Source organism: Bos javanicus, chromosome 17 (assembly GCF_032452875.1).
Source record: "Bos javanicus breed banteng chromosome 17, ARS-OSU_banteng_1.0, whole genome shotgun sequence".
NCBI classification, from domain to species: domain Eukaryota; kingdom Metazoa; phylum Chordata; class Mammalia; order Artiodactyla; family Bovidae; genus Bos; species Bos javanicus.
Genome location: NC_083884.1, coordinates 51,953,120 through 51,965,140, shown reverse-complemented (window position 1 = coordinate 51,965,140; position 12,021 = coordinate 51,953,120). Strand labels below are relative to the sequence as shown.

General features: G+C 54.6%; 1 protein-coding gene across 21 annotated transcripts in view; it reads right to left on the bottom strand.

The window, feature by feature from the left end:
- NCOR2 (nuclear receptor corepressor 2) overlaps positions 1–12,021 on the bottom strand; it is a 237,130-nt gene that overhangs the window by 87,992 nt on the left and 137,117 nt on the right. For 19 of the 21 annotated variants that reach the window (XM_061384548.1, XM_061384563.1, XM_061384565.1 and 16 more), the window contains 3 exons: positions 10,194–10,372; positions 6,677–6,731; positions 4,190–4,287 (listed from right to left, as the gene is read on the bottom strand). In XM_061384548.1, the coding sequence (XP_061240532.1) occupies positions 4,190–4,287; positions 6,677–6,731; positions 10,194–10,372 (332 nt within the window). Of the gene's footprint in view, positions 1–4,188; positions 4,288–6,676; positions 6,732–10,193; positions 10,373–12,021 lie in introns of all 21 variants that reach the window. The other 2 variants (XM_061384552.1, XM_061384554.1) reach the window with 1 other exon arrangement.

Below are 12,021 nucleotides of genomic sequence, written 5' to 3'. Positions count from 1 at the left end.
ACACAGTGTCATACATCCAGCACCTCAGTGCAGGTGGGCGACGAGGGTGGACTTTGGAGAAATGGAAGCAAGAGGGCCCTGAGGGGCATCTGTGGGCGGACAAGTTGAGCGGCCCCTAGTGGCCGTCCTTAGCTATGGCGTGGCCAGAGCCACAGGAAACACACCAGGACCACAGCCTGTCCCAAAGTTCTGAGCTACTGGAGTGGGCCAAGTGTTGGTCAGACACAAGGATGGGACAGCCGAGCTGTCACCTGAGCACCTGCTGTGCCTCTGGCAGACGGTGACTGCTCCCTAGCCCACAGTGAATCACCCTCCAGGCTCATTCCCAGCTGCCACTTCCGGCTGTACAGAGCAGAGGGTCTCTGCCTGCCTTACCACTCCTCACCGCCCCCCTCCATCTGCTCACAGTATTAACCCACGGGGGTCGACCACCACGGGCATCCATCCATCCATCCACACGTAGGCGCCCAAACAGATATACCTGCCCACAATCCATGCCAGGCTGGGGCACCTCCATCCACCTCCTGAGAGATTTATCAGCAGGATCACAGGTTTTATAAAATCATGGAGAGAGAAAGCAGCTCAGATTCACTCCAGTAAGTGCATCTTGAATTAAGAAGAGGGGCTGCGGGGCCTGTGTCTGCCTTTTATTTCGCTGTCACGGGGCCAAGAGATGAGTTATGACCACAAAGTCAACACCTGGGGTGACCCATTTATCCCGTATTTATGAACAGGGCTGGCGGATGGTGGTGAGGGCAGTGGATCTGCCTGGCACAGGAGCCCTTCCGGGGTTTGTGTGTAAATCTCTGTCCCCGGCGAGGCCGGGACCACACCACGCCTCCTTGCAGCCCCCACTGATCAGAGGGAGGGGAAAGCCCCAAAGGAGATGGAGGCCTCCTGCCCTGCCTTCTTCTCTCTTTCTGCATCCCTGTTCCACCCTGGGAGCCCCAGCCTGACACATCAGCTTGGGCAGAGGGTAAAACCTCACCAGAGAAGCCCCATGACCCCAGCATCACAGCCACAGCTGACCCAGAACGACTCAGATGAAAAGAGGAAGCAAACATTTCTTCTATAGCCATAAAGCACTCCAGGGCCCCCAGTGCCCTGATCCTGGCCTCTGTCACAAGTCACACATACTCTCTGTACCTCTTCCCTGAGCCTTATCACACTCTAGCCCACAGGTCCTGTGGGCTGAGAACAGATTTCAAGAGCAAAGATGAGCTGTCTGGCCTATACAGCATATTGTTGTCATTGTTTCATACATGACCTAAGAATAAAAATCAGGCAGTTTCACGTAATTCCAGATCTCTAGGTCATCATTATAAAAAAAAAAAAATCAGATCTGGACTTCCCTGGTGGTCCAGTGGTTAAGAATCCTCCTGCCAACGCAGGGAATATGGGTATGATTCCTGGCTCTGGAAGATTCCACATGCTAGGGGGCAACAACCGTGTGCTGTGCACCACAAGTACTGGGCCCACACGCTCTACAGCCTGTGCTCTGCAACAAGAGAAGCCACCACAGTGGTAAGTCCTCGCACTGCAACCAGACAGTAGCCCCCGCTTACTGCAACTAGAGAAGGCCTAAGGGCAGAAATGAAAAACTCATCCCAACCAATAATTAACAAATAAATACCATTTTAAAAAGATAAATTAGATAAAATTTTTAAAAAATCAGATCTGACAATTCGGGGCCAAGTAGTCAGCTGGAGCTGATGAGGTACAAGCTAGCTAGTTAACCCCAGGCCTCACCATTCCCTATTGTCTCCCATGGATTCTCCATCTCTTCATTCATTTAAGACCCTGGAAGGTACTCAGACTCCTGCTCCTAAGACTCTCAGGGTGCTGTGCACTCTCTCATGCCCTGGTGCTCTTGTACCTGCTGTTCCCTCTGCCCAGGTCACCCTCACCTCTATCCTCGTCCTCCAGGGGGGCTGCTCCTCAGCCTCATCTTTGGCACCCCTTACTCGATGGAGCCTCAGGCAGACCACTGGCACGCTGACTTGGAACCACCCCTGTACACCTGGTCTAGATGACTGGGCATGGAGCCGCCATTGTCAGCACACAAGCGTCCAGTGGACAGATGAGTCAGCAAGCAAGGCATAATGAAAAGCATGGCAGCCAGGACCAGGGGCGTCAGGCACTGACAGCCCCCCACCCCCCAGGACTCCTCTGGAGATACCCCCTCCCTAAGGTGACGCCAACACACAGTCTTTCTTTGCCTCCCTCCATGCAAATGTGGTTTTTAGCATAAGGTGAGGAGAATGGCCCTGTCTCTCTCCATCTGACTCGGAACACTTTCCTCTCCTGAGCACCCAGCCCAGCCACAAGAAAGGGCCTCATGAGCCCATCCACAAGGTCCCTACAAAGGTAGGGGAGCAGGGGTTCTGGTACACAAGAGATGCTCAAAAAATACCTGGCGATGTTTTTAAAATCAATCTAGAGGCCTGATTTTCCCCCTTTGTTTAGCCACAGTCCACGCCATGCCCTACTGCCTTTTATGCCAGCATAGTTAGGCTCTCTGCCTGGCATTTATTTGAGTTCTTGCCTCTCAGTCTAGAAAAGTTCCTAAACGCACTTCAATTTCTAACATGTGGCAGCTAGGTCTTTAGAACTGACTCACTCCAAGCTAGTACACCTCAGTTTTACGCATCTGTAAGATGGGTGAGCAGGCTGGCCAATTGTGGCCGTGCTAAATCTAGAAGAAAACCCTATCCTCAAACCAATCACAGCCACCTTTCAACGACTGGGCCCACAACAACCAATACTCTGTCTCAATCATTTTGGCCTGATGTTCAGGATGCAGTAAGGGGTTGTCTATTGCCCCCTGCCAACAGACTTGCTTCCCTAATTACACGTGGCTTAGCCAACAGGGGAATGGACTCACAGTCCTGAAGCACAGTTTCCAGAACGCAAGAAAGGAGACAGGGCATGTGTAAACCAACCCCTCAAAGGCTGTGGCCTTGATCACAGAGTAGCTGCTTCACAGTGGACACTGGAACCCCATGGGAGATGGCTGGACTTGACACCCTCAGGGTCCTGTCCCTGCTGGCCTCGGAAAGGAAAAATGCCAATGTCAGCGAGCACTCACCTACCAGAACCTTTGAGTCTTGCTCTTCCGTCCTGCTAATTCTGACCTTCGTCCCTTTCCCTTGTCCGATCTCCCAGGCCAGAGGCCCCAGAGAAGGATATGCCTCAACTAGTTCCAGTCCAGCATGTAGCAGCAGTGTCCAGCGCCTTCTGCAGGGTCCCGCCTACAACCCCCTTCCTGCAGCACAAGTCCACCCTACTATCTCCCAGCATTCCCTCCTGCCCTCAACCTCAGTACTCCCAGCATCGGCTCAGGGCTGATTCTCATTAGCCCAAAAGTAAGACTAATCCTTCCCCGTTCCTCTGCCTCCCCGAAGCCAAACACTCATGAGCCCCCTTAAAAATGTGTGCCACTGACCCCCATCATCTTTAACATATTTACTAATTTTTTTGTTAAACGAATAGCCTTTTCCTCTAACTCAGTGGTCAGCAGACTTTTTCTACAAAGGACCAGATGGTGAATATGTCGTTTGTCATGACTATTCAACTCTGCTGTTGTAACAGAAAAGCTGCCATGGTAATTCCTCAACAGGTGTGTGTGGCCCTGTGTCAATAAAACTTTATTCACAAAACAAGTGGCTGGCCTGACTCACCCAAGAGCCTCAGTTTGCCAAGTCCTACTCTAACTTAAATCATCCCTCAGTCATATACAGTGATGTTTGAAATATGGCAATTTCAAGTACTGGCTACTCTTTTCCTTCAAAAATACATTACACCAAAAACTATTAAAAATTTTTAAATGTTAAGTTTGTGAGCCAGTCCAAGTTATCCCGGAAGCCCAGGCCTTGGTCTGGGAATGTGACCCTATTCACCCCAGAGCCTATGGGTCACCAAGTCAACTGTTCTAGAATTTTCCAGGCTAAAGATGGAAATGGCCATTTCTCCCAGCATTCTTCCCTACTGTTGGGGTACGACAAATACCCCCAGAGAGGGTCTCCAAGCTGCCACTGAGAGGACCCCAAATGAGGGACCCACTGCTGAGAAACATGTGGAAACATCACTGCAAGCGGCAGTCAGGCCTGCCAGCTGCCAAGCATGCTGGGAGTCAGCCGCAGAGCATGCTGGGAACCCATCCAGAAGCCCGCCCTGCCCCCTTCTCACCTGGCTTTTGCCGCGGCGCCGGTAGCTCCGCCTCACCAGGCTCTTATAGTTCTCATTCTTCTTGGTCAGGTAGTAATAGAGGACACACTCAGCCACTGTCTGTAGGACAGAGACAGAGAAAAGACTTCTGAGGAGTGTGCAGTGTGTACAGTTGGAGCAGGAAGCCTGGGTTCAAATCCCACTTCCTCCACACGCTGGCTGGGTGACCCTGGCTAGTTTACTGAACCTCTCTGGGCTTTGGTTTTCTCACCTGTGTCATGGGAGTACTATCGCATACACTTCATAAGTTTGTCATGAAGACCAAGTAAGTTAATATACTTACGTGTAAAGGACTTAGGACCACAGAGCACGCACTGCAAATGTGTGACCTCTCCGTATGGTGGGTGCTGCTACTGTTAGCAGCAGCGACGATAAAGCTGTCACAGGCCATCCACTCGGGAACAAGGCCTCCAGCTCCCCTGCAGTCTCCTTCTTCTCACGCCAGTTTCCTTCTCCCTAATACTTGGGGCCCTGAGTAACCTCTTCCAAGCTTCGTGCATCCAGCCTGACTAATGTCCCCATGCGGCTCTTCATCTCTTGGGACGTTTCTTTTCTGTGTTGTGGTCTTTTCCATGTGGACCTGACACCTCCGCGTGCTGAGTAAGTGGCTGGTTCTCTCTGAACCCCACCACCTCCTCCTTGTCCAAATGAGACCAGTAAGAGGGCGTCACCCACAGAGAGCAACTGGAGGACAGAAAGCGATGATGCCACGGCCTGGGCCCACTCCAGGTGACAGCTCGCTTTTGCCGGCAGCCATTACTGACATGATGTAAACTGTTTCTGTGATGCCCGGAGCTGATGCCAAGCCAGGAACTGGCCTCTGAGGGGCAATCCATGAGGGCTGCTGGGTGCAGAGGTGGGCTGGGCCTCAAACCCCTGCGTCCTCATCCACTTCCTGGAACGGACTGTGAACAGAGGTGGCTCCCAGGCTAAACCTGACCACACGCACAACCCGCAAAGTAGTTCGGAATAACATTTTATAATCAGATGCCAATATCTGCACACTGGGGGATGTGGGTGTCTGACTTCCCCTTGAACAATTCACGAGAGTGCCTGCCTGCGTTGGACAACCAATGGGCTGGCCCTAAGCCTTAGTTGCCCCTGTGGGTGGGCACGAGCTGGCCAATCCACTGGGCTCCCACCCTGCTATTGGCCTCACTCACTGTCAGGGCACACCAGTCCCCAGAGGCACAGCAGGCGGCTCCAGCTTAGACCCTTCTGGAAGCTCTGTTTGAGTCTCAGCTTGGGCTGCCTCTTAGTCAAAGAACACCATAAAGTTTATTCTCCAGCATAGAGACCTCTGATTTCCTCATTCAAACAGCGCTGCTCAATTACCAATGTCTGAAATCCCTGCTTGAATCTCCGGGGAGCCCCAACCTAGAGTCTCCTGCATTGTCCACACCCCTAGTAAGAAGCTGTCACTAACTCAGGGGAGAGGCTATTTATGGGCTTGCTTCTCTACACTGGTTTTTCAGGCCAGGAGAGATTTCGCTTCCCCACGCTGCTCCATCTCCCTCCTTCTATGGGTATCAGTTCATTAAGGGCAGATGCTGGGAACAACTGTTACCCTTTAAAACACCCGCCTGGATCCTGCTCCAACTGCCCTCCCAAAATTAGAAAGCGTGAGGCCTCCACTAGCAGGGTATCTGCAAAGCTAGGGGTGGGCAGACACCCCCACACTGAGAAACAAGATTCGGGGAAATGCTGCTTTAAACACCCAGACAAGCAGCTCCAGAAAGTAAACCTTTTCAGGAAGCTTGTCTGGCTCCACCCCGATGATGCTGGGGTCCAATGGCAGACTCTGACCTAGGGCCATGTCCAGCCCAGCCTCGTGGGTGCACAAAAGGGGGCGTTACCATTCCCTAGGACGTTCTGTGTCCACCTGCCAATAGGGAGCTGGAGCAGAGAAGGGCACCGCCCCTGTGGAGCTCCAGTGTCAGTTCTCCATCAAGTTTTATGCAAAGGGAATGAGGACTTTGCCAGCCACACGCGTCGCTTGGCATAAGGTGTGTCAGCATAGAGTGACCATCAGAGGGACATAGAAAGGTCATTCCATCCAGCGCCCTGGAAGACCAGCACTCTTGCCCATAAAGCCTTAATTAGGATGCCAGGCACAGCACAGCTTCTAGAACCCAGGCCCAATCTGCTAGGATGCTCGCTGCCACGTCGGAGGAGGAGCTGGTGCACACAGCTCTCCTGGGGTTTCCCAGCCTGGAGCTCCGCCCCCGAGGGCCCAGGAGGCTGGGGCGGGGCCTGTGGCTGCTCCCAGGAGGGAGGCAGGAGGGAAGCGCTGTCAGACACAGCAAGGAGAGCAAGGGGCCGGCAGGCAGAGGCCTCGTGGGTGGGGAGGGAGGGTCCTTCACCAACAGCCCAAGCGGCTACCCGCAGGAGTGGACGCCAGAGGGGAACGGGGAGGGGCGGGCGGCGCTGCACTCCTGGGCAGACTCACCTTCCTCTCCAGGAATGATGCGATCAGACCGAAGTTCTTGGGGTGCTGCATGAATCTGCGGGGAGAGAAGGGCGGGCCTGAGACCAGGCCGAGGGGGGCTGCCCGGCTGGGCGGCCGCCGAGCTCCCGGGCGCCTGCCATCTCCGCGGGCCCGGCTGGACGGGCGCCGCCCCACTCGGAGCAATTAAGCCCAGGGGGGTGTGGGAAGGGCCGCGGCGGGCGGGACCGAGGGGTAAGAGAGGGCGTTCCTTGGAGTGAGTCACTGGTTTTAGCGCCTTTGAAAATACATTTGTTTGTCCTGCTAGAGGCGGGTTCCAGGAAAAATGAGGACATTACATGCAGCCCTGTGGTGGGGTTCCCCCCCTTTTAAAAATCTGCTTTTGTTTCTATCTCCGGCTGGGCCTGGGAAGCTGGGCCTCGCCTGGCCCACACGGGGCCCCCACGGGTGAGGTCACGGCGCAGAATCTCGAGGCTGCCGGGCCTCCCCGGGAGAGATGGGAGCAGAGGCTCCGAGTGCCCGCAGGGAGGCGGGCAGGAGGCAAGCAAGCCCAGGAGGCGGCAAGAAGGGACCGAAGTTGGAGGGGTGGCGGGAACTGGCGCCCCACCAACTGGCTTCCTGCGAAGCCGAGAGAATTACTGGGAAAGAGCTGGGCCAGGCTGAAATGTCAGGGCCACAGGAGCAGGCGGACGGCGGGGGTGGAGATGTGGGTCACGGCTGCTGGGGCCCCGGGGATGCTGGGCGGGGCCTTGGCTGCGCCCCCCCCCCCCCACAACACACCACCACCCCGCGGCCTCCCTGGGGAGGGAAGAGGCTGCTGGGGAGGCAGGGGCCCCGGGTCCCCCACCCCCACCCCCAGGGAGTCCGGGCCAGGGCTGGCGTTCATCCTGCCCAGCCCTCCAGATGGTTGGGCTGGAGGCCAGCCGGCCCCTCCCTGGCTCCCCAACCAGACACTGGAGAATCCGGAACAGCCTCTTCTGTCTTCCCAGAGGAAGCCGCAAGTCAGGCAGGCTTCCCGGCCTGCAAGTCCGCCTCAGGCAGCTTGCAAAGCTGGAGGCGGCCTAACGCCCTGATTTTCCAGACAGACAGAATCTTCCCTTTCTCTCCCTGCCCCTGTGACACTTCCTTCCCCCACCCCCCAAAAAATATCCTTTCCTCGGGGTTTCCCCAAGCCGAGATGAGGCCCCCAGGAGACCAAGAAGCAAACTCAGAGGATTCCCTTAGGTCAACTGTTCCACCTCCCTCCAACCTACACCTGTATCCTCTGAGAATGTTTCCTGAGAATTTACTCTGACACGAGGCACCTCAACAGCCAGACAAGGAGGCACTTAGGCTACACCCATTTTACAGATGTGGAAACTGAGGCTCAGGGAGGAGAAGTGGCTGTTCGAAATCACAAGGCCACTAAGTGAGCTCTACGCCACTGACACACGATTTTCAAAGCTCCTGAGTGCTATAACTTCCCCTGAAAAGGAGCGATCACCCAGGACCCTGAAAGACACAAGCTGCCAAATTGGGTCTCAGCACACATCAGCCCAGCCTGGGTCCCCCATTCTTCAGTTACTGTACTAACAGTATGCAATCATTGGGTCAGAACAAAGCACCCCCAGAAACCTCTTAAAAAAAAAAAAAGGCATAAATAAAAATAGGAAACACGTTAGGGGGATTTAAATACCTAATGCAATAGTCATTCTTGGAATCCATGACCATCCCATAGTTGGTTCTTAAAGTGTAAAACACCTAATACAGAGGACTGATTCAACGGCAGGGCAAGCACATCTGTGAGCATGAGACCTAGAAAGGAGCCACAAAGTACCTGGGTTTCCTGTCTCTGAGCAGTAGTCCCCGAACACACGTGGAAATTGCTCCCACAGCCCTCTTTCCTGTGGAAGACTGCTGAATCTGTGTTAGGTGCTCAAGGGGGCATCATACCATCCCTCTATTTTTATGTATGTTTTAGAATTTCTATAATCAAAAGCCATTAAAAACAAAAAACAAAAAACAAAAAACCACAATACTTTCCATACCAAGAGCCTCTTCAGTCGCTTCTCCTGCATTTCCAAGTCCTGGTGACTGCACTGGCTGATGCACCCCAGCCTTGCCCGTGACCCAGAAGCATCCCCATCTCGGGAGCCCAGTTTGGCATTTTGGGGTCACCTGACCCTGCAAAGGGCAGAGACAGCCCCCGTCCCTATGGCCTGGAACCACAGTGGGTGGCTGGAGAAGTTAAGTTAATGACCCACGCAGGTCATCTCTTTTGAGGAAACTCTCTTGGCGATGAAAGAGGTGGTGGGCGTGAACATCCAGCAGCTAAGCCCTCAACGCCCTCCTGGTATAGTGCTAAGGTCTCCACCTGTCCCTCAGTTTCCCACCCTTTTGCTTCACAGGGGTCCTCAGTCCTGTGAAGGTACAATGTGCTCAGGATGGGGTTCCCTGGGACACACCTTTTGAATCTAGTGGGGGAAAGGAGGGCTTTCTCCATCTGGCCCTTCACTCATCTCCCCAAAACAGTCATTCTGCTCTTCCATTTTAGAAGCCCCAGCTTCACCTCTGAGCATCCACATCCTGCCTCTGCTTCCCAAAGCGCTCCCTACTCCCTGGTTCCGTCTTCCCTCTCCCCCGACAAGCCTCTCAGTTGCAGCTGAGCCCCTGACCTGAAGCTGGGGGATTCTGAATCCTGCCTCCACCCTTTGCAAGCTGTGTGACCTTTGTTAAGTGTCTTAAATTCTCTGAGCCTCTGTTTCCTCCTCTGTGTAATGCAGATGGGTAACGCTGTTATGGGGGATAAGCGGGACAAATGCACAAACCCCAGAAGACATCTGTTTAGTGTCTGTGATGAAGGAGGTGCTCAACCAATAGTCACTTTCCAGATAAAATGAAAACCAGTTACCGGCCAGCCACATGCCCTTGCCCACGCCTTCAGACCAGCCTCGAAGGCCCTCCTGCCTTGTTCTTCTAATACACATTGACTCATTTCACATAAAGCTTCCCTGACACTCTGTACTGGTCCGAATAGTGTCCCCCCAAAAATCTTGTCCTCCCAGAACCTCAGAATGTAGCCTTATTTGGCAATGAGATCTTTGTGGATATAATTAGTTAAGATGAGGTCATACTAGAGTAGGGTGGGCCCTGAATCCAATGTGACTGGTGAATTTATAGGAAAAGCAGAAGACACAGAGAGACACATGGGAAACAAGACCATGCGAAGACAGTTGAGATGGAGGGAGCCATCTGCAAGCAGAGGGGTGACAGAGATCTCCAGCCACCACTGGGAACCAGGCTGGAAGGGACCCTCCCTCGGAGCCTCTAGAAGGAGCCACCCTGCCCACACCTTGATCTTAGACTGCTGGCCTCCAGAACTGTGGGAGAATACATTCCAGCTGTTGTGAGCCACACAGTTGGTGGTCACTTGTCGTCACAGCCCTGGGAAGCCAGGGCAAACCTCAAGAAGACAGGCTTCCCAGGATAGGGGAGGGTGGCCTTGGCCAGGCCCCCTCCACCCCACCAACAGGGGACTCACTTCTCCCGGAAGGTCTCCTTCTCCTGCTCACTCCACATGTTCATGACCTGGCGGTCTTTGTACACCTTCATGGGATCATCCATGAGCCCATTCATGTTGATGAACTTGATCCGCTGCTGGTCGGCATCATACAGCATGGGCGGGATTACAGCCAGCTGACGCATCTGCTTCTCCAGATTCTGGAAGGAAAATGGAGATAATGGAGGGCACCACCCTGGTCGGAAAATGCAAGAGGACAAGGAGCTGGGGACCGGGCCGGGGAGGGGACAGGCTGCTCCTGCCAGCACAGGGGAACCCAAGTGAATGAGCAGAGGGTAGGGATGCTCCAAGTCAGAATGGGAAAACACAAAACCAGAGAGAAAGGGCATGATGGGTTAAAAAATAAGAACAGGCCCGTGCAGGGGGAAGGGAGAATTTAAAGGCAGCTCCAGACAGGTTTATGGTGGGCAGGGCTGTAAATTCAACACAGAGAGCAGCAGTCACCTTATCTGCAGTAAGAGGGGAGTGATGAATCTTCCCTTTAGAAATGCAAGTGCCATAAAACACTGCAGGGAAGATGTGCAACCTGGCTGGCTCAGGGACGGGGCTGCCCACCCCCACCTCGGGTTCAGAGGGCATGCGGTGGGGGGCGAGGGGCTGCCTTGCTCTGGCAGGGCCCAGCGAGGCTGAAGAACCATTTCCTCACCAGCCGTCCGCCTCCAGCCCCGGATTCCGCTCCTTCAAGCGTGCCCACTGGGGACCAAGCCTGCCCAGCCCTGTGCACCGCAGGAGTCGGGCGGCCTCACTCCTAATGCATCGGGGCAGCTATTAAGAGGCTCAGAGCCGCCACTCAGCTGGACTCATTTCCCCAAATCTCTGCAGCCAGCCCATTACTGGCGATTAATTACCAATCTCCGGAGGCAGGCGAGGGCCCCGGCCCAGCCAAGGTCAGCCGGTTCAAAGGATCTGCTGCCTAGCCTCCCACATCTAAGCGCTCCATTCAGTGCTGGGGATTCCCAACAGAAGCAGGGGAGCGCAGTGGGGGCACAGCCCTGACCTTGGCTGAGAGGAGGACTCCCAGGGAGGCCTGAGCCTCCCCGGCACTTGAGTAGCCCTCCAATACCATCACCTCCCTGTGTCCCTCGCCTGCATGAGACACACAGTCCTGGCAGATCCAAGCTGGGTTCCTCTTCGCGGGAATCCCCACCCTATTCCATGGTTCCACCCACAGTGGGCTCGCACCCTGACTACTGCAAGTTCCCCCGAAATCGTGAGCATCTCTTTTCCTGCCCAGCCCCCTCCTCACCACCCTCCCAGGGAACCTCAGGTCAGCCTGGACTGGGTGAACAGTTGCTGCCCTGAATTCCCTTTCTGACCATCACCCTTAAACACTGTCCCCTCAACCTCCCCAGGGACCCTGGTGGCTGCATTCTCGTGTGGCCAGGAGCTGGGGAAGTGGTCTTCTGGGATGGGGGTGGTGCTGGAACACTGAATCAGCTGAGATGCCATGCACCCTGCATCAAGCAGGGAGCCTGCAGGAAAGGGTCACCCTCTTCCTGCTTCCACATGCCAGTGTGGGTTGTGTACTTGGCCACCATTGGCGGGACAGGAGCCGGAGCAAACCCACAGGTGTGGACAAAGGCGTTCCGAGTTCTGCTTTCTGCAGACTAGAGGGTGTTCAAAACAGGGCCACACCATGTGAGGTTTTAAGACAAAGGTTTGGACTTCGGCTTCCCTAGTAGCTCAGATGGTAAAGAATCTGCCTGCAATGCAGGAGACCCACGTTCAACCTCTGGGTCGGGAAGATCCCCTGGAGGAGGGCATGGCAACCCACTCCAGTATTCTTGCC